Source organism: Lepisma saccharinum, chromosome 4, assembly GCF_977018435.1.
Source record: "Lepisma saccharinum chromosome 4, izLepSacc3.1, whole genome shotgun sequence".
NCBI classification, from domain to species: domain Eukaryota; kingdom Metazoa; phylum Arthropoda; class Insecta; order Zygentoma; family Lepismatidae; genus Lepisma; species Lepisma saccharinum.
Genome location: NC_139232.1, coordinates 61,755,402 through 61,778,835, shown reverse-complemented (window position 1 = coordinate 61,778,835; position 23,434 = coordinate 61,755,402). Strand labels below are relative to the sequence as shown.

General features: G+C 36.0%; 1 protein-coding gene across 6 annotated transcripts in view; it reads right to left on the bottom strand.

The window, feature by feature from the left end:
• Nucleotides 1-1,980: 1,980 nt before the first annotated feature.
• LOC145986507 (dnaJ homolog subfamily C member 28) overlaps nt 1,981-23,434 on the bottom strand; it is a 70,347-nt gene continuing 48,893 nt past the window's right edge. For 2 of the 6 annotated variants that reach the window (XM_083120593.1, XM_083120587.1), the window contains exons 4-7: nt 22,381-22,500; nt 21,977-22,188; nt 20,495-20,591; nt 19,040-19,632 (exon numbers count right to left, since the gene is read on the bottom strand). In XM_083120593.1, coding sequence (XP_082976719.1) covers nt 19,159-19,632; nt 20,495-20,591; nt 21,977-22,188; nt 22,381-22,500 — 903 coding nt within the window. In that variant the 3' untranslated portion in view covers nt 19,040-19,158. Of the gene's footprint in view, nt 2,504-12,060; nt 12,206-19,038; nt 19,633-20,494; nt 20,592-21,976; nt 22,189-22,380; nt 22,501-23,434 lie in introns of those variants that run through there. The other 4 variants (XM_083120588.1, XM_083120591.1, XM_083120590.1 and 1 more) reach the window with 4 other exon arrangements.

Genomic DNA, 23,434 nt, shown 5'->3' with positions numbered 1-23,434 from the left:
ATCAGCCCTTTACCTACTTCAGAACCACCAGCAGCCGCTGATCGTGACCTGACTCTCATGTAGGCGCTATTTTGGAAAAGAAAAGGTATCAACCAATCACATTTAAAAGTTTCGAGCCAATCAAAAGCAGCCTCCATGTACTACTGGTAGTAGTTTGGCACTTTACGGAAAGGGGCAGGAATGCGCACATGATACGCTTCGATATATGGGGTTTTCGATGATTGAGGCCTCTTGTTATAAATGCTCTTTGGTTTGCACCAATAACTTCCTGCAGTGTGGAGAGAAGTTTCTTTATGTACTAGCACCTACTCATATACAATCGGAAGAAATTCACCACGCAGAACATTGAAAAACATTTGGTGGTGCAGTACTTCAAAAGATTTCATATTGGACAAATTATCTATTTTTTTATAATCAAAGAATAGTATTCATTGCACTGAATGTAGTGCTTTTTTGTATACAAATTGCATCTAAAATTTGTTATTTCAAACAATTTTTAATTAAAAATTATACATATTAATTGAGGCACTCAGAATAATAATGGCATATCCCAACCGACATCAAGTATGACGGTATACTGCTTTCATATGCTCAAGTATCAAAAGAATTGGGTTATGCCAAAGCTCTCATATTTCACCTTTAAAATTGGTCCGTAAGGAAAATGAAAATATTATCAGTGAAAAAATGACATATCCCAACTGTGTATGCTTTTGTTCATGTCCGCTACGAGTTTGGTGGAGTTGTAGACAATATGGCAGCATCTGTGACAGAGTGTTTTGTTATGCCAGAATCTCCGAAAAAAGGTAAAAATGAGTGAAAAACTCAAGTGAATGGGTAATGAACAAACAGAAGTTATGCAGAAATCGTTAAAACGGTATTAGTTCAAATTTCGTCACCAGAAAAAAAGATGTTGATGGTGCTCCCTGCTTTTACGTAAGGTCACCACTTCCATTGCCGGCCCCCGTGGCAGACTGGTTAGCACATCGTGCTACGATGCCACAGGTCCAGGGTTCGAATCCTGGCCTGGGCATGGATGTTTGTAAGTGTCCATCATATCATCACTCATTCCCATTTTGCAAATTAGCCAAAAGTGGCACAAGAAGCGAAGTAAAATAAAGCAAATCAATCAGTCAACTTCCATTTTTGTGGAACATGATAATCCTGATATTGTAAAATTTAGTTTATCTTATTCTGACATTGACGTGCATCAAACAGTTAATTTTAGGAAACAAGGTAAAACTTTAGATGTTTCATTGTTTAAGTTACAGCAGAAGTACAGTGAACAGAGAAAAATTAAGAAAGCTAAATACAATCACCTGATGCAACTATTGAAATATATACCTCCCATCTATCATGAATTTTATAAAAATCTTGTTCGTGATGGTGTTGAAGAATGTGAAAATCTGGGAATGGAGCTGGTTTAATACATGTTAAATAAAGGTAAACTCAATAAATAAGTTTTACCCCATTTTTACACTTTTGTATATTTTTTCCTAGTAAACAGCCCAAATTTTTGAAACTATTAACCACAATGGTTCAAGAATTTGCAGATAAACTTGTAAAAACATATTTAAAAGAACTTATAAAAATTATGTCAATGTTAAAAATCTCATGACTTTTGAAATTAAACAGAAAATGTTATTTTTCTCAAAATGAACTTTGGTTGGGATATGCCGTTATTATTCTGAGCACCTCAATTATAAGCACCTAAAAACTTAAAATGGAGTTTATAAAGTCCCAAATCCCTCCCTTTTAGCACCTAAGAATCCATTCCCTAGTTGTATATCCTCTGTATTCCTTAAGCTATTTCATACAGCAAGTTTAAATAAATTGCTTACTTTGTAATTTGCCCAACATCTTTGAAACATTTCACACAACCCCTAACATTACTCACAATGTAGTGTGTAGAATTGTGGTTGTCCTGTAATTCACACTTATGTACGCTAATGAAAAACTTCATAAAAATACAAATATTTGGTTTATTTCACCTCTACAGAAACAAACTTTGTACAGTACTACAATAGATTATTTACATTTTCAGTCTTAATTTATATTTGTTTGTTATTTAGAAAGTTAAATAATTTATGTGCTAGTGTGACTTTGAAAATATTGCCTCTAGAAAGCCTAGGAAACCTGAAGAATTTATACTTGCATCTTGTTTATGCTTGCTCTGTTCAGAATGAATGGGCCTTTCAACATCATACTTTGTTTGACCTTCTTGAAGAATTTTTTCAGCCTCTCTCTCCAAGTTGAAGAGGAGCATCTGCTTCTGCATTAGTGGCACTATAAGATTATATTTATTGATTTTAGAATTCAGTTGTTTTGACATTTCTTCATGCCTTGTTAATGTGTTTTTCCACAGCTGTTCATCTTCTGCACTCAAAGGACATCTTCCTAAACGTTCTCTGTAACAATAGAGATTTCTGCGTATATTTTGTACATCATCTTTGATTTCCTTCTGCAAAGTTATCCATTCTGGAGCAAATCCGTTTTCAACTAACATCTGTGAATAAAATGTAAAAGAATTGTAAATGATACTTCTCAGATTTCAGCTCGCCTTATGTATTCTGACCAAACATCCTTAATCATTATCACACACATGCAGATTATTTTGCAAGTAATATTGTAACTGCCTTGGTAGGTGTGGTGTCTGTGTCTATCCTTCCAACAATTTTAGCTAATAATCATTCATCCTCATCACTAGGGCTCACAGTGCATATTGCATATGCAAATGCATATTTTAAATTCATTGATTGATTGATTTGCATTATTTTACTTCGCTTCTTGTGCCACTTTTGGCTAATTTGCGAAGATGGGGATGATTGATGATATTGATGAATGGACACACACAAACATCCAACCCAGGACCCCTGGCGTCGTAGCACGATGTGCTAACCACTCTGCCACGGGGGCCGGCTCATATTTTAAATGTTTTTTGATACTTGCATATTGCATATTCATGTATGAATCATATATACAAAGTTTGTGCATAGTTTAAAGCGAATAACCACTATTAAAATTGTATTGTACGTCTGTGCGTAGGACATATTGTCTTCTTAATAAAAGAACCCTATTTCCTTCAGTCCCTGCTGTTTATTCTCCACTTTCTTTTACAAGGAGGTAATACTTGTTTTCCTCGTTCTCGCAGAAAAACACAACTCTTTTTGAGAGAGAAACTACAAAAATGCAAATGAACAGTTTATAGATGATCTTGAACTTGACGTGTCCGATACTGTTGCCTTGAAGTACTGTCCAATTGTATCTTTTGAAGTAGAAAGAGATTTTTTTCTGCCGAAAATGAGCAGTAGTTTCAAGGTTGAAATTTGAGATGATATGTTGTAATCAAGTGTAATCCTAATGAAGAAGTTTTCTTGGGATATCAGCCAGGTGATTTCCGGATAGGCTTCCGAGCTTTCGAGAGCTAACATCACTCTCATCTTCAGGGATTGAAGTGCAGAGAATAGTTGGGATATGTTTATCTTGGAGGGGTACGCTGTAGGTGGACGGCCAATCGGGTACCGTCGCTACAACATCCATGCCCCCAGTCGACTATCGCTAGCCAGGCTGGGTCCAGTTCGTCCCGTGTCCCTGTTAAGGTTTTCATTTTACCAGTGGATGGCTATTGCTGCTTTGATGATTCTGTCCCAGTAATTAGATGACTTATTGATGATCTTGGTGGTTGTGAAGTCGATTCTATGGCCCTCTTGGATGGAATGTTCAGCTAACCCTAATTTTTCTGGATGAAAATTCTTGATGAAGCTGGCATGTTCTTTGCAGCATTGATTGTCCGATGTAAACTTTATCACAGGTACAGATGGTATGGTAAACCCTGGGTGTCTTCTGTCTTAGGTCATCTTTAGGGTTACGAAGTCTGCTTCTGACTTTCTGTGGTGGTTTTTGGATCATCTTAATGTTGTGCTTTGAAAGAATGCAGCTGATGACTGCGGAGAGGTTTCCAATGTTTGGGATGATGGCTATCTTCTTCTCTTCTTGGTTGTCTGGGGGTTCCAGGTTTGTTTGTTGGTTGTTCTTTTGTGCATTACTCGCTGTAGTGTCTTGTTGATGATGCCTTCAGTGTATCCATTCTGTCTGAAAGCTGTGTGAAGGTGTCTTATTTCATCTTGAAGGTGATCTGTGTCACTGATGGATATGGCCTGGTGAAACAATGTACGAGGGTCACTATTTATATTATGAGCCTTGGCAACACTGATTGAAGTTAGGCGCGATTTGACGTTTGCACGGAATCGTCTGGCATTATTGACCATAACGTACTTCAAATGTTTTGTCAATAGCTTCATTTGTGTTGTTTTTGTTGCCTTAAAGATTGTGCGACAATAAAATTGAATTAACTCGTGAACATTTTCGTGCGATGATTTTTTACGATTTTCGACGTGGATTATCAAGACAAGAGTCCATCGATCAACTTACTTCCACATTTGGCGATGAAACCCCATCCTTTGCCACTGTGAAACGCTGGTATAAAGAATTTAATTATTGTGGCCGCCATTCGCTCACCAACGAGATTCACAAAGGTCGTCCAAAATCAGTTGTTGTTCAAGAAAACATTGATGCTGTGCAAAACCTAATACTGCAAGATCATCATGTGACATACTGTGAGATTGAGGCAACCATAGGCATTAGTTCCACCAGCATATATAAAATATTACATGATCATTTAGCTGTGAAAAAGGTATGTTCTCGTTGGATCCACACAATTTGACAAAAACTCAAAAAGACGCTCGCGTCAATTGGTGCCAACAAATGCTCAATAAATACAATCGTGGTGCTTCAAAAGACGTATATAAGATTGTAACAGGTGACGAATCATGGATATATGCATATGAGCCGGAACGTAAACAGCAGTAGACTGTATGGGTGTTTAAAGATAAACCCAATCCAACAAAAGTTGTTTGCGCTCGAAGCACATCGAAACAAATGGTCGCCTGTTTTTTCGGGAAAACTGGTAATGTGGCAACTGTGCCTTTAGAGGAACGTAGAACGGTCAACTCTGAATGGTACACAACAATTTGTTTGCCAGAGGTCTTCGGTCAAATACGGAAAACAAACAAACGCCGTTGGATCATTCTTCATCAAGACAATGCCAGCTGTCACACTTCTCGTCTAACAACCGACTTTATGAACAGTCAAAAAATCGAATTGATGGGTCATCCGCCGTATAGTCCTGATTTGGCACCCAATGACTTCTTCTTGTTCCCGAATGTCAAGAATAAATTGCGTGGACAACAATTTTCGTCGGCGGAAGACGCCGTTGATGCGTTCAAAAACCATATTATCGAGGTGTCTCAAGAAGATTGGAAAAACTGCTTTGACAAATGGTTCGAACGAATGCAAAAGTGTATTGACCATAAAGGAGAATACTTCGAAAAACAATAAAGCAGTTTTCAATGCCAAATTCCTGTTTTTTCATTGTTAGGCTCAAAATATAAATAGTGACCCTCGTACAGTACAAGTGACCGCTGTGCTGGATGAAAACTCTTGGCCCTAAGGTATCTCCCAGCCTGCCTAGCGATAGTCACTTGGGAACATGGACAGCGTAGAGATGGCACCTGATTTGCCCACCACCTATACCGTACCCCTCCCACATCAAACACACATAACCATACCCCAACTATTCTCTGCACTTCAATTCCTGAAGATGAGAGTGACGTTAGCTCTCGGAAGCCTATCCAGAAATCACGTGGCTGATATACCGAGGAAACTTAATCATTTGCCACCAGAAATGCTTCAAGAAGTACTTCAAGTGCAATCATAATCTGTAAAGAATGGAACGTTTCTTTAATTTATAAAACAGCAGAGTAAAGTAGACAAGAGAGTGGAAGAATTCAGAACTGTAAATTTTACATTTATTACATGTTAAATCATATGACTGAAAAAGAACAAATATCTGTTTATATGCAGTAACTAAAAGAAAACATTAAAGGTAAGGTGTTTTTCTAAAGTACATATTTATTTGCATATTTTGCACATTTTTAGTGCATATTTCAGGCATTTTAAGTGCATAACTATCCAGGCCCTACTCATCACCATTGCTAGTAGGAATAGATTTATTTTTTTAGATCAGGTTATGAAAAACTAAGCTGCCTTGTTAGGGCATGCATATATATATACATATGAGCATATTTTAACCATTTTTCCATCCAATTCAACACATTTTTACTGACAATAGGCTGTCATTTCATTACAAATCTATGTGAAGTAGTGACTTTACACTGCAAGTCGGGACTCATAAAATATAGTAAAAGTATGTGGAAATATCCCAGCATATGGTATTCATAAGTGGATTAAAATAAATAGGATCTGGCAACTTTGCAGACTGAATGGTCACTTCAATTTCCACCATTTCTTTTGGTCACAGAACAAGTCTTAATATATTTTGGCCACCTAGTGTAGTAGTTCTCAACCTTCACGAGACTACAGCCTGGTAAATTCTTTCTTTAAAAGTTGATGACCCAATCCCAACAATTTTACTTGTAAATACATTTCTATTTTTTAACTCTGTACATCAATATGCAACCTTGAAATTAAATAATAAATAAATTATGGCATGAACATACATACTAATAATTTGATTATGTCTAAGCTTGTTGACAACTACAAAATTAAATGATTTAAATTAGCTGGCAACCACCAGATGTAATGAATCTTATAGGTTTGTATAATTGATGCCAGAGTCCGGTATCGGGTTACGGCCCAGTGACTGATGGACACTGACTTAATGCACGGGGGCCCTAAAACTGAGGCAGAAACTGAAACAGACTGGCTGCAAATAGAAAAAAAGTTCTGTTTTTTTTCAGAATAGGTCCACTTCATGCTAATTAGGATTGGACCTACAGTTTAAAATAGGATCTGAATCACTGTGCCTCCATTGGGGAATGAACCTGGGACCCTTTAATTACAACGTTTTCCAACAACAGTACTTGAAATTATAAGTTGCTTTGAGCTTTACAGAATAACTTAAACCTTAATCTGTTTCGTAGTAGTATATTGATCTTAAGTATTAACAGGGTATTATATGCTATAACCCTCTGACCACAAATAAGCTGGTATCATTGAGTGACTTCATGCCTCATTGTGATTGGCTGGCTGTGATTTTGAAACGTAATGTTAGAATAAGTATAGTTTAAAAAAAAAACTAGACAATGGATAATGTCCAATTAATATTGCATGCTAAAATGTTCTTTTGTTCTCATTAGTACATGTGAAAATGAAATATATCAGAAAAGAGTGGTGGTTGAGGAATTATAGCCCTTTCTTTAAAATCTATTCCCATTATACCAAGATGGAAACAAAGAACTTTTTCAAATGCCACTTGTTAATAATACGTAGATATATTATTTTGTAATTCGAGCACGTCATACCTTCATATGTATACTAATGAAAAAGAAAAACAGCTGAAAAAACATGTGTAATTTTCAAGAAATGGCACGTTAATTGCTGCCATATGGTGCTGGGATATCTATATCCCATCCATCCTGAAGGGGTTACCAATGGTCTAAAGATTAAATGCATTTTCCACAACAAACAAAAGAACCTGTTCTCAGCCACTCGTACAGGGTCTGCCAGTGAATCGGGCAATTTTTAAGTGTTAAGACAAAATTAAAAGTATTGGATACATAATACAGTTACATTTATTAGGAAGTACATACCTTAGCATTTGCAGAAACAAAACATAAAAGATCCATCATTCCACTGAAAATATCACTTAAATATTCGTATTAAATTCTCATTATGCTGCACACACTCAGCAAGCTGGTCGCGAACACTACTCATGGTCCTTTCATAACTTATGATAGATGCATGATAAGAGGAAGAAGAATAATTTGTATTTTATAGCATGTTATTGATTGGTTGTCATAGAAACAGTGTGTAAGATGTACATGAATGGCTTCCATGCATTAAAGTTATGTTCTTTAATTTGAACCTACGTGTTTGTATGTCTTGTGTAAGTATAGATAAGAAATCACATACACACAACAACAAGGCTTACATCTATGGTGCAGTCGTACAGGATATTCTTAGTGATTCTTCGTAAGAAGTATGGATGAAGAAGTCACGAAGAGTACGCGACGATCATCATTCCAGCATAGGTTTATGCAAGGAGAAATTGTGTCGGCTTGATCAATTTCTATGGTAAGAACCAATATTACACGGTTTGTGTATTGTTTACAATAATTGTACAAGGGCAAATTCAAATCAGTGTGATACAAATTGTGTCTACGGCATAGATTACAATAATTGTACAAGAACAAAGTTTAAATCAGTGTGATACGGATTGTGTCTACGATATTGTGATATTTAGTTGACCACAATTATGAATATGTTCGGTTTCAATTTATTCTCCGAGTTCCGGCCAGATTCGGAAGAAATAGAAAATTATTTAACGAGGTTTGACCAGTCTTGTTTGGCTCATGATGTTAATGAAGCCAGGAAGGTACCCGTACTGACTGCAGTTATAGGACCTGAAACATTTAAAGTGGTGAAGACTATCCTAGCACCTGAACCAGTCAAAAGGCAAACGTATTCCATGCGTTAAAGTTATGTTGTTTAATTTGAACCTACGTGTTTGTATGTCTTGTGTAAGTATAGATAAGAAATCACACACACACAACAACAAGGCTTACAACTTATATCACCCATTATATGGAAAATGTTACGCACCAACTTGTTCTATAAGATTGTTTATATCTATAAATGAAGTGAGAAGTTGTGAGTGTATGCACTACGAGTTTTCGTTGAAGTCAGGTAAGTGTTGTTTTATTTTTCCTAAAACCGTTCGCTGGCATTTTCGGCCAAGAGTCCCTCTCAAAAAGCCAAGTGCGGATCGACCGCATGAGGTTAGCAAAAAAAGAACCGTTAAAATGTCTCCCTCTCTCTTTCAAGGACAGGTAACAGTAGCGTGTGTAAAAGCTGGTCCTTCTCACCCCCACATGCCTAAGGCACAAATAGCTTCAACTCCCCTTACTGGGTCGAAGACACCCGCACTGGACAAGTCAGCTGAGAGGAGAAGGTTGTCACATTTTAGTATAGCTCATGCGAATGTCTGGTCCTTGGTCCTCAAAATTGATGAATTGAGTCATAATACGTAGTATGCGAAAAGGCATAGGAAGTAATAATCATTACCGAAACCTGGCTTTGCAATACGGACGACACAAATGAGATTAACATTCCAGGTTACACACGGTTATCCAAAACGACAGGACGAACAAGAGAGGCGGAGGAATTGCCATCTTCTTCCGCTTGACCTTCCGAGTAAATGTCCTCGATACTCAGTCTCCAGAAGAAACAGCGGTTGAATACATGAACATAATTGTTAACATTAACACTTTAAAAATTGGTATGTGTGCGATTTATTGCCCACCGAAAGTTCCGTATACCAACTTGTCTGTCATTGAGGAAATCGTGATGGACACTTATGCCTGCGTAGATAAATTTCTCATACTAGGCAATCTAAATTGTGACATGCTGAGTACACGCAAACCAGATACTTATATCTCAATGAAATTTTAAAATCCTACAACCTAACGCAATTAATTGATAAAGCAACAAAAATCACCAAAACGACTGAATCTTTATTGGATCTAATAATTGTCGACAATCCAGACATCGTATCTTCCTCTGAAGTATGTAATCCTATCAGAACTTCAGACCATTGCCTGACGAGTGTATATCTGCAGTATGCAAAGCCAAGAGTCACCTCTAAGTACATAACATACCGTGACTTCAAAGAATTTAAACAAGAAAATGTTAATCGCGACGTGGCAGAAATAAACTGGAAGCAATCTATACTCTGCGATAACATTGACGCTAAAATAGTGTCGCTAGAGAAAAATCTGACTAAATTGTTTAATGATCACGTCCCGATAAGGACGGATAGAATCAAAGGAGCTGACGCCATGGCTAACAAGCAACCTTAAACTTCTTATGAACTTGAGGGATGGGGCACTACAGAAATATAAACAAACCAAACTGCCTCTACATTGGGATGAATACAAACGGTTAAGAAATTTTACCACCTTCGTTATGAGGCAAAAGAAGAGTTATAAACAACTCGACGAAAAATACAAAAAGTTTGTGTTGTGGAACAACCTAAAAACAGTCGGCATAGGTAGCAGACAAAATACCAGTGAACTTCCACCTCGCCTCAGTAACCCTTCTAAAATAAATCACCATTTTGCGAATGTTTATGATAATGCTTCCCGTGACACCACCCTCATTGCTTAAATTAGCCCTCCCTTTTGTGCTCCATGTGCTCACACTCATCATAAATTATTCACTACAATCAGGCCAATTCCCTAGTGCCTGGAAGGAAGCACGAGTTATTCTGCTACCCAAAAAACAAATGATAACATCTTTGAATTATTTAAGGCCTATTAGTGTATTGTCAATACTTTCGAAGGTCACAGAAAAAAATAGCATCAACACAATTAAAAGATTATATTGCAAAATATAATATTTTACCTCATACACAATCGGGTTTCCGTGCATCTCACAGCAGTACTACGGCTTTACTGTCTGTTACAGACAACATGTTAAGGGACATAAACGACAAAAAAGTAACCGTACTCCTATTATTAGACCTCTCAAAAGCATTTGACCTTGTTCACCATAACCTCCTCCTTGCTAAAATGAAATATTACAATTTTTCCAAACAAGTAATAAACTGGTTTAAATCATACCTGCAAGAAAGGAGGCAGAGAGTTATCTGTCCTGCCAATACCACTTCATCGCAGTTATCTTTAAATGGGGGAGTGCCGCAAGGCTCCATCTTGGCCCCTCTGCTATATAACCTCTATGTTGCCGAGTTACTGTTACTGACGGCAATCAAGCATTAATGTTCATTACTATGCAGATGATACACAACTCACAATATCATCTTCGCCAACAAATATATTAAACAAAATTGAAAATCTAATTAAAGATTTACATGCCATTAACAAATGGTTTATTGCAAATGGGCTCACAATTTACCCCCAAAAATTTGTTTATACAATACTGGGATCTCGCAACTCTCTGCAACAAATAAAAAATTATGCAATTAATATTAAAATTATAAATCAAAACATAATATATGCTCACAATTAAAAATTTAGATATAAATTTCGATCAACATTTATCTTGGTCTCCTCATCCTCAGATCATTATATAGAAAGAGGGTACTTTACCAGAGAAACCAAATTATACCTTATTGGTACATTAATATACCCTCTATTTGACTACTGTGATGTTGCGTATGGTTCAAATTTGCAAAGGATCAAATAGAATTAGAAAAAAATCAAAATTCTTGAATTCGATATGCTTTTTCAATCAGAAGTGAGCACATCTTGCCCTTGCTTAATACTCATGAAATCCTCAATATGTCTCGACGACACCTACTCCATCAATACTGCCTAATGTTTAATATCCTTAAATCAAAAACACCAGTTTATCTCTACAAAAAAACTTGTATTTAGAGATTCAGTGCATTCACACTACACCAGAGGTCGATGTAAACTCGACATACCCCTCCACTCTGTCACCAGCTTCTATGGTTCTTTCTCCATCTGGTCCGCTACTGTTTGGAATGCTTTACCGGGTGATATTTTGTCTGATACCTCAAATACTTCAAAGAAAAGATTTTGCCATACTTACTGAAAAAACAACAATTAAGTTGCTCCTCATATGGCTAAACCCCCAAAATATCCATACACCCACCTGACATCACGATTAATGCGTATTGTGTACACATTTCTTTACTTTTTTAAACACAATTTTGAATTATGTATGTGTATGTGTGTGTGTTTCTATTATTTGTTTTTTTTTCATGTATTTCATTTAATCCAAACCATTTTGTTTAATACTTCTCACATGTAATCTTACTTTGTAATTCCTAGCCCTGAGTTGGTGGCAGAGCAGCCCTAGGCTGAACCTCACTCAGTAGAAAATAAAGACACTATTCTATTCTATTGGAACAATTAAATAAGTGACAATGGCAATACAAATAAAATTCAAGGTAATTAATTCAACTTTGCCCTAGTGGACACGCCAATCACCACTACCCACCTGATTCATCTTCTGAGTTATGAAGTCAACATAAGGGTAGATGTCCTTTTTGGGAAGTGGCTTTCCTTTGCCAGCCAAATTGTCAAACTCTCCTCGTTGCATGGATTCTTGAATTAGATCCTCCACTAGTCGGTCCATTCCGTACCTTGCAAAATCAGAAAATACTTTTGTCGTGTGTGTGTTATTTACTTCAATTACCTTAGGTAAAAAGTAAAAACAACTGTAGCAGTGTAACAGCAAATTTTGAGTATTTCATGCAAGAGGTGACTGAAAAGTTTTGAACCTGGTCATGAAGGAGGGTAGGGAGGGAAATAAAGAAGCAAAAGAACCTAAGGGTCAAACTTTAGTATGCAGTGTGTTTCAAAAAGAATGATTAAAACCTTATATTTGAGCTGCGATGGTCAAGTCGGTAGGGCATTTGACTTCCAGGTGGGAGACCTGGGTTTGAATCCCAGGCTTGGTAATCTAAGGAATTTTTCTGGCCTTGTCCCTGCATACAGTGGCTCTGGGGCTCAACCAGACTCGAATCAATGGGTACCTGGGGGGGGGGGGGGGCAATCCTCGGGGTAAAGGCAGTCAGATTACCTCCTCCAAAATGGCCGAGATCGAGAATGATTGGGGCCCTACTTCCAATGTGCCTTCACAGCACTGTGCTATATGCACAGGAACTTTACCTTTACCTTACCTACTCTGTGCAACCATGCACTGCCAATGGATGAAACTTGTACTACTTGACCTGCAGTGGCCTAGAGTTTAAATGACTGCTGCTAGATACCACTAGTAGAACTCAAATAGACATTAACCTTAGTCATTCACAAGTTGGCATCTATGCAACAAAAGGCATTTCGTGTTCTCCAATTCAGCAAGACTGAGTCCGTAATTACGGTGCAGCGTGCGTTTCAAGAGCATTTCAAGATTGATCCACCAGTGGCAAAGAACCCTTCGTTATTGGTATCGACAGTTTGAAGAAACAAGGTGTTTATGTAAGGGTAAGAGTCCAGGGCAACCACATAGACATGTTTGGAATGAATTCAGCTAACATATTGATGTTATCTGTGCAGCAGGTGGAGGGCACAGAAAAAAAAAATAATTAATTCAGTGGGTAACTCAAGGACTTACTCAATAGTTTGTAATTTGTTGGGTAACTGTAACACATTTTAATTATTAAATGTAGTTATTTGAAATTTGGTCATTCTTTTTTAACCACACTGTATATCATTGACCATTTTTATGAATATATCATAAACCACATGCCCATAAGTTGACATTATTGAATAGAGTCTAGTGTAACCTGTTTATCAAAATGAAGAGAATTGCCAACTAAGCTGTGATCCAATCCAAACATAACATAAACAAGCTTGAAGATGGCTCCTGCACAAGGCAAACATGAGATTGTGATGGAAGATCGGTGCTGTTGAGGCCATGAAGATATTCCACTAAAATTCTGCGCACATTCTCAATGCATAAGGTTGGCATGCATAAGGTCTCATCATGCTGGGTGGGTCTTACAGATGTTTGAAACCCAACCAAAATGCTTTGTATCATATTTGTAACTATGGATTAGACAAGTTAACCACTTTCAACCAAAATAACAAAAAGCAAGCAAGAAACACCACATGTCCCTCACTCTAAAACAGTAAAAGCTAGGAAGTTGATTTCATCCATCTTTTTGGATTCAAAAAGTGTTTCATTGATACTTTTGCACAAGTGTGAAACTGTAAAGGGAATGTACTATGCCTCACTTTTGGACTTTGAGGGATACAATCAAAGCCAAAGGGTGAGGAATGTTGAAGAAAATGGTGTTGCTCCATGCCGATAGTGCACAAGCTTGTCTCAACTTCTGCCAAAAGTCAAAAGTGCATCAGTGTGCCTTTCAACTTGTTTGACATCCACCTATCTCATCTGATATGGCTTCCTCGGACTATTATATTTTTCCTAAAATTAAACACACCTAGCTCAACCCAATGTGCCACAGATAATCAATCATATCATGGAAACATTCAATTCAGAGCACATACAATTAAATTGATAGATGTATTGTTTGTGATATATGCATATGCAGTATTAATTATGGTAAGATCTTGGAATTTAGGGCAAATGCATAATATTGTTCCTATTGGACAAAGCAAAAAAATTGTTTTAGATGTTCACAATTCATACAATTGGGAGGATGTTATAATGACCTATTTTTGCCTTTTTGGGACAAAATTTATTATTTTTAGCCCACAAATGCAAAAATAGGTGCTAATGACCATATTGGTTGAAATGTTTCAAGAGTGAAAGAACTTTTTAATGCCCCAGTATTAAAGCAGGACATTACGCACATCAAATCCAATTTTTCATTCTTGCCTGCAACTATTGCTCACTTAGGAGTGTAAAGTCTCTTCTTCAGCAAGTGCCAGTTGTGAAAGATGCTGAAGTAATAAACAGTGCTATGGAAGTGAAATTAATTGGGAGAATGCTACTGATTAAAATATTCAGGAAATAAGGTTCTGAATTGTGTAGCAAGATACATGAGGAATGTTAATAATTTTAAATTTGTACCTTTAACATCTATCTCTGTCTAGAGATCTTTTTCTGACTTTTAAATGTTTCTAATGGATAAAAGGTGCACTTTCACTGAAAAATTGGCAAAAAATAAAAATCTGCTGTGCTGCTAATTACGAAAACCAGTTGCATAATTAAAATGGAGTGATAGATTAAAAGTATAGCTGAAGAGATGTGAATTTTTTTATTAAAAATATATTTTTTTCAAGATGTATAGGAATAAAACTTTATTTAACATGTAGATTTTTATAACAACTTTTACAGAGTTTACAGCCTAACTGTTTATTTCTAGAGCCAATTTTTTATTTTAGAGTCTAATTTCATATTTTTAAAGCCTGTTTTAGGTGCCTAAAATTCCAAGGTTTAATGATGATATAGCCCAAGTTTCATCCCTCTCCTGCCCCAGGGTCAAAACTTTTCAGTCACCCCTTTTAACAACATTTTACCCTTACAATGCACATTTTGTGTTTAAGTATATGTTGAATTAGGCATATGTTTGAATAGTTCTTCCCACTTTCTTTAGTGCATGTAGGTTACTTTGATCACATCTCATTGGGCAAAGGAGAGCAACATTATTTAAAAATGCATCTAAAACCAATATGTAACAAAGTCTGGCATTGAATTCAGAGTTCATCCAATCCTCCATATTCTTAACAACTGCAATCTCAGCATTTCTGATTTCTACTTGATGGATGAGTGCATAGCACAGGTAGTAATAACAGAACAAGACAACAGAAAAAGTAAGTCAAACATTAATTACACTAGGGAACACGATTTTTGCCTTGTTAAGTTACCGACTATTTAATGTATTTAAAACAGAATGTGAAAATGACAATAAAAATTCTCCATTATGCAACAATTTTTCATAATTTCAATTTTTAAGGAAATGTAAATTATACGAATATTTTAAGGCAAATTCTTTTGCTCACAAAAACTCCTAATGGAAAAAAAATACCACATTATTTAAAAAATAGCACAGGTATTGATGGATAAACACGCAAAATTTCATTATTCTGTTTCCAATGACTACTAGGAAAAACGTTAAGTAAAGTTTTCCATTACAGGAAAAGTTATTCCTTCATATGCATTCAATATACTGGTTTCTACTTTTCTTTCTTTAGCATTTCTGTAGGTACATTTTGTTCATTTACTCTTCAAAATTAAGTTTGAAGGCTTTATTGCGTCATGAATTCAATGTTTTACCATGCATTCATTTATTTCAATGATGTTGGTTTCAACGAAACATTCGAAAGTATGACTGTTCTCTTCAAAGCTCCATATTATGATGAACATGGGTGGGTAATCTGTGCAGATCTAATGTTATCATATTGATTTCAGATTACAATACAGAATACCAAAATAACAAATCCAAAATTCTTGACTTTTTCATGACCTTTCTTTCCTTTTTCTTAACATTTGTTTAATCACCCCTTACTTAGGTATAGTTGCAAAATTAAGAAAATATACATTTTATTCAAATAAAAACCTCTACCGCAAGGCCAATTAAGATGAAAACTGAAGCTGTACTTTAAGAAAAGATTTAAACCTGCTTTAATTATTAATGCATGTAAAAATTAATGCTTCAGACTTCATCCTGAATGGGAAATGGCCACATTAATTTATTTAATATTTTTATAAAACTTCACGCACACAAGAATATAATTCTTAGAAACAAAGTGAACAAATCATAACCACAACTCAACACAATTTTAGATTTCTAAATATTCAATTTTATCCAATCCCAGTACAGGAATATAACAATGCAATTTCACTATACTGTAAAATAAAAAAAATAAAAAAAATAGCAAAAATGTTTTGTCAGAAGCATAATTCTTGACCAACCTGTTGATTTCTTGACTTTTTCTTGACATTCTTGACTGGTGGACACCCTGCAATAAGGATTTAGGAGAAATTCGTGCTATTTGTGTCTCTGGAACAGTTAGAAACAGAAAATTATTATGTTGTTGAAGACTGGAGAAAGAGGAAAGAAATGTGAAATACGAGGCACTGAGAAACCCAAAAAAGATTCCTCCACCCCTCTTCACATTTAACTTGGGTTAATGAAAACTTTGTAAAAGCCTTGGAAAAAGATGGCAGTGGGTTCCTTTACTTTCAAGTATTTATACTGAATCTGACAACAGCAAAATTAAAGGAAGGTATTTTTGTACAACTTGAAATAAGAAACTCCTTAAAGATAAAATCTTGGGACTTGGAAAGCCATTAGCTGGGACGATGGGACCCACCCATGCTGGGGGATTATCGCTGGTCTCTCAAACGAGAAAGACACAGTCATTAAAAGGGAGGTACATTCAACATCTTCGCACATATGCATATGCATTCACTTTTTTATACTTAGATTATGAATTCTGATAAATAGTTCACTGTTAACTTCATTGTTCAACAGTGTCACCGTTGCCATCTTATGGCACTGTATATTAATTGTATATACAGGGTGTTTGAAAGAGAACTCCCTAGTTTTAAGTATAAATTTAATAGGGAAAGTAATGAAAACTTACATCAATGAGTACATATCATGAAAGAGGATTCCTTCAAGTTTTGTTCAATGTTAGTACACCTCAACATGGGATCCATTTGTTGCCCTGCACACGTCGAGACGATATTCCACTTCTCGCCACGTATTCACCAACATTTCAGGTGTAACTGTCCCAACCGCAGCAACGATTCTTTCCCGTAAATGATTGATGTCTCTGATCCTAGCACTGTACACAACATTTTTTATGTGGCCCCAAAAGAAAAAGTCCAGTGGGGTTAAGTCTGGGCTTCGTGGTGGCCAAGGTATTGGGCCAGCCCTGCCTATCCACCTTCCTGGAAAGCGAGTGTTAAGAACCGCACGCGCCTGTTTACTGTAATGAGGTGGGGCGCCATCTTGTTGGAAAAACACAAGCCCCTTTTCCGCCTCAATATCGTCCATTTGGGGAAAGACGTACTCTGTCAACATGTCATGGTAAACGTCCCCGTTTATTGTTTTTTCTACAAAAATGAAAGGACCAACCACACGATCTTCCATCAAACCGCACCAGACATTAAGTTTGGGAGAGTCACGTTGATGCTGAATAACTTCATGTGGATGCTCTGCCCCCAAATTCTACAATTATGACGATTAACTGTTCCACTGACATGAAATGTAGCCTCGTCAGAAAGGAGAATGTTTGGTAAAAAATTGTCATCATCATCAATTCTGTGTAGAATGTCAACAGCAAACTCATACCTTTGGATTTTATCAGTAGGTTTCACTTCATGTAACAGTTGCAATTTGTAGGCTCGCAACTTTAGTCTTTTACGAACAACATCATACACTGTACCTTTAGGCACTCCTAATTGTAGACTACGTCTGGCCAATGACTTCTTCGGGCTCCGAACACACGAAACACGGATCTGTTCAACAACATCTTCGGAAGTTCTCGGTCTACCTGGTGATTTACCTTTTAAAACACTACCGGTTTCCTTGAAAGACTTTAGCCAATGACGGATAGTTTTTGCTGTAGGTGGTTCACCACCATACTGACGTCTAAAATTACATTGCACTGTTATAACTGACTCAGTTTTCACAAACCAAATAACACACTGCGCTTTCTGTTGCGGAGTACACATTGCTGCTGAGTTGCTCTGCACTACACGAACGCCGGAACTGAACTGAGGGAACAAAGGAAAAAACACAGCACTGGTGCCATCTCAAGGTCAAGCAGACCTACCAACTGCAAGGGTGCCAAACTTGGAGAGTTGATGAAACAAACACCACAAACTAGAATACTGTATGTCACTTTGTACAGATTCTAGGACACATTAAAACTAGGGAGTTCTTTTTCAAACACGCTGTATTTCCCTAAATACTGAAATATACATGTAACAACTAATTGTTGCCTGTTAGAGAATGTTTATGGTCATTTTCGAATTCAGCGCTCCTGTTTCCATAGAACTTAGTTAATTTTAATGTTTTAATTTGTTCCCTAGTGTTATTGTTGTCGCATGTTGGCCTATGAAATCAGCAATGAGTTCCTCAATTTTCACTTCAAATTTTGCCAATAATGGTTTGCTTCGACACCACAGCAAAATACTTCCTTCAGTGAGCATTATTTTGTTCCTATTGCATGGCCATTATTCACAATGAAAGCATGGAGATGCACATGATGCAAACATTAGAAAAAAAAATGTCATAGGATCCAAATCAAATTGAATTTTTTGTGTCAACTTGGAAATTATACAATCATTTAAGAGCTTTATTCATGAACATATTTGCTGATTATTTAATGCGCTGTTATAAATCTTTTATTGAGCATAATAATTATTTCAATTACTTTGGAAGAAAATATCATATTTATATTAAATGAAACTTTATTTCAATTTCTGTAGTACATGGGCATGACCTGAAATAAATTCAAACAAAGTTTTAAACAAGTGAAAAAGAAAGAGTTTAAACATAAACTATGACTTAACTTGGAGAACCGTAAGATGAATAAAATGCCAACGTAAATGTAATGTTTCATTTAGTCCAAAGGAAGAAAAGCAAACATAGAATACAATTTATTGTCATTACTGAGGTGTTTTTGTGAACAGGGATTCTATGGCAGACAGCCACCCTCTGCTGCGTACTTCTTCACTTGCTTTGCCTTTCTTTATTCTGTAAGTGGATGCTTTTGCAGGTGGTTCCTCAGCCTCATCTTCTCTTTGCAGTGGTTCTGGATATATTGCAATTGGCTTACCAGTCGTGATTCCCTCAGCTTGAAGACATTTTTGGGCTTCGTCCTCCAATCGTAAAAGAGCCATCCGCTCCTTCACGAGGGGCGCTTGAGAGTTGTATTCCTCAATTTTCATGTTTAAACTGTCTACAGCAGCTTTGTATTTATTTGCTATATCTGTCCACATAACCCGATCTTCTTCAATCAATGGGTATTCCCCAAACTGCTTTCTAGCTGCCATAAGACGTTTGTGAATCCTTGATCGTTCCTCATTGATTTCTTGTTGTAGAATTACCCAGTCAGGTACCAAGTCATTATGAAATATGAACTGTGAAGATGTTACAAGACTTGTTACTTTAAGCATACTGAGATATTCAACATCTAGATAAATACAAATTTTCTATTAAGGACAGGAATTAACTGAAGAAATTATTTTGGAAGATTTTATATAACCACCAAATCATATTCGGAAAAGTCATGTGACTAATTTTCCCTATGAATTTTTAACTTTTCCCCCCCTTTAAATTATTCACCACAAACAGGATAAGTGAATAAAATTTGTGGTATCTTTGAAACCACCAATGCATTATACCTAGATATGCTTGCATAATTCCACAGCTGTGTGTTAAGTCAATAGCACAAACTTTCTTTTTAATTGTGGTCTATTTCAACTTCAGTGACGAGAATGTTCAAACAATAATTATAATTATGAATTCATGTGGGAAGAACACAATACTTCGGATTCAAACCTAGCAGCCTACATTTCACACCTAACTTTGAAAAAGGTTACTCAAAAGCCCCAGGAATTTACATGATTTTAATGTTTAAATTCCTGGGAGTCCACTTGAGAAACAATCCAGAAACTGGTCTGAAAAATTGAACTGAGGCAAAAGTACCCACTTCTTAAGTACAAAAACCATTTTAACATTTTTTAAGTTGCCCACAGTGATTATGCAAACATTAAAGAAAGTGTTGTTCTTGCACCTACAGTAAATGTTCTCAAAAAGATCAGATCTAGCAGTGTACATTACTTTTCTTTGCCTTTAGAAGCAATCATTAAATGCATCATCTACTTCCAGCTGGTACTTCTCAAGGTCTAGACAATGAAATTGCACAACTACTGAACAGTGCAGTAGCCTACTTTTAATGCTGAAGGAATTTCAACTGCAGCGAAGACAGAAAACACTTACTTGAGTCATTCTTTGAGACCAATAGTCAATATCTGACTTGGGTTTCAATTCTTCCTGTTTACTGGTTTCATAAATTTGTTTCTCCACACTATCCAAGCTTTCAAAATTAAAAGGCAAATTTCAATAAATCAAAAAATTTAATGTTCAGATGCTACACACTAGAAATGTACCAGTACGATCCTTTTATCTACTTAAATTTACCAGTTATATAAAGTAAAAAAAACAGTAAATGATCTATCTATTCACTTCCTTAATCAACAGATGATATTATAGGTGATGAGTTTTTTCTTTCTTGAAATTTCATTCTATAAACATGTACATGAATACTATATTTCTATTTGTATGCTGAGTAACAAAATGACAGAATTATGGAAGCATGTTTATTAGAAAATTTGTTAATAAACTAATATACCATTGTTGGCATTAACTATTATCTGCATTACAAATGTAATAATTTTGCTTTTCTCTGAGCATTTCTGTTGTGTCCCTTGAGAAAGATGCCCATGCACTGTTTTGAAATGTTAAGTCTATCTTATACAAAAACAATTATACCTTGTTACCAAATATTTCAAACTGTCAACACTCATATCTACATTATTTACCTTCATTGAAAATATATTTTCCATGCAATAGGAACACGCTAATAAATGTTAACTTAAGAAAATTAGAATTAGATGGCAAGTTCTCAATTAGTTCCAAACGAATTTTTTAATGAACCAATCCATCTTTTTGTAATAAACATATGAGAAGTGCTTTGTTCTGTATAGTTGTCTTTTTTTTTTTTTAAGAGGGTCTGTTCACATCAAAAGTAACTTTGCTGTGGTGACTACTTGGAGTCACATAATTCAAGACATTGCAAGTTCCAACACTTCCAGAAATCCTGTTTCCATTAGCAAACTTTGTTTTCATTTCAGATAAGTGTTAAGAATACTCTGTGTGTTATTTCTAATAGTTTTTTGAGCTTGTAATATTTGTGATCAACGTGTGTTTTTCTAAGGAACAAATAATGTTTTTCAAAGTTGCAAAATCCACCACATTACTATCTGTTACATTCTCAAAAACAAAATGTAAAATATCCTGTTGCAAGGAACTAAAATATTTATAAAGATGAGGCACACACTTACACTATCTGTCAAGTTCCAACATGGATCAAAACAGAGGTCACGGACAATAGAATATGGGTATGTGCTTCACATTTCTATAAAAATAATACTGTATATGGTTTACAGAGGCCACTGACATCAATAGAATATGCATCGCTTCACATTTATAAAAAAATATGTTGTTTACTTTCGTTCCCACAGGAGGTCGGAGAGTGGTTCTGATCACATTACCTCCACAAATGGCTGAGATTGTGAATGTGTGGGGCCCTACACCCCCCCTCCCCCATATGTCTTCACTGAATGTTGCAATGTGCAGAGGTAGCTTTACTTTTACTATTTTACTTCCTTTGCCATACATTGTTTCAAATTATAATCTTACCTTGTCTTATGTTTCTTGGCTTCCTTCTTGTCCTTGAAAATTAAAGCATCTGCAGCACCCAGTTGGGATGTTATTTTGTCCACCTTATGCCTGTACACGTTCTCCTGAGCAACGGCCGCTCTGTACACCTGATACTGCTTTTCTCTTTGTTGAGGTGTTCCTGCACCAAACCCGTCATAGCTCAAATACTGTCTGTGCTGTGGTGCGGTGTGCTGGAAGGAAGTATAATATAATTACCTCGAGAGAGAAATAAAATAGACTGCAATAAGATTACACCAGATATTGTTTATCTTTTGCAATTGCCATACTCTTATATCTACATGAAAGAAATTAGTTATAAATTAACATCAAGATGCCACAACATGAGCTGCTCAAAACTAATAATAAGAACAACTACAGCGCACCTTGATGCAAGATTCATCTTCTTTTTCTTGGTAGTAAAGACCATATTCCCCTTCCCCTTCATTTTGTTTGCCACGCTCGCTTGCAAATTTGTCCTGAAGTTTCCGATAAGCAGCTTCAATCTGAAAAAAAAAGTATTAATAACGTAATAAATAATTTCATATTTATTTGTCACATGACATTCTGTATCCAAATTTATAGTTACAAGATTAGTTAAAATTGTTTATTTATGAATTTTTTGCCAATACTGAATCAATCAATAATCTAGTGATCTGACATAAAACTGCAAATGTTCCTTGAATATGATTGGTTGACTAACCTCCTTAATTAATGTTTACATCTAGTTACATTACACTGTGTAACAAATTTACAACTTTTTTCTCTTTCCGAAATGAATGCAACTGTTTCCGATAGAACTTGTCACGCTGATTACAGTGGTGTAACTGAAATTTCTGTATCAGCCTCCGATTTTGAGAAATAATAGTTGGAATTTTTATTATGTAATGTAAATGCTATGCTATTTGAAGCACTGCAGGACATGGGATGTAACGAAGAATGAAACTAAAAGTAATTCGTTTTTGAAATTACACAGTACAAGAAGCAAAGATTACATAACGACAATGCTATCGATCTGCATAAATACCAGTACCGGTACTGAAATATATACCCTGCCCGACCCCTGTCCCACATCCCTAGCTGCTCCCTTATCCCACCCTGAGCCAAAGGTACCTACGTAAGCGCCTAAATGAAATTAACATCAATTCAAGAACTACAAATATATATTATGAACAAAATATGTTATGTATTATGAACAAAATATGTTATGTATTACACCAATAGGTATCAGAAGTAACAATACAGATCAAATTTAGTAATGTACATACATCCAAGGATGGAAAGGATGATACATAAAGTAAGATGTACTGAGCACCCTCGTTTTCTCGTTTCAAGCTCCAACAATAGTCAGCTAACATAATAATCCCACACTTTCCCTTGTACCTTTCTTCCAAGACACGAACCGTCTGATGAAATCGTTCACCATGTTCATCTGATACT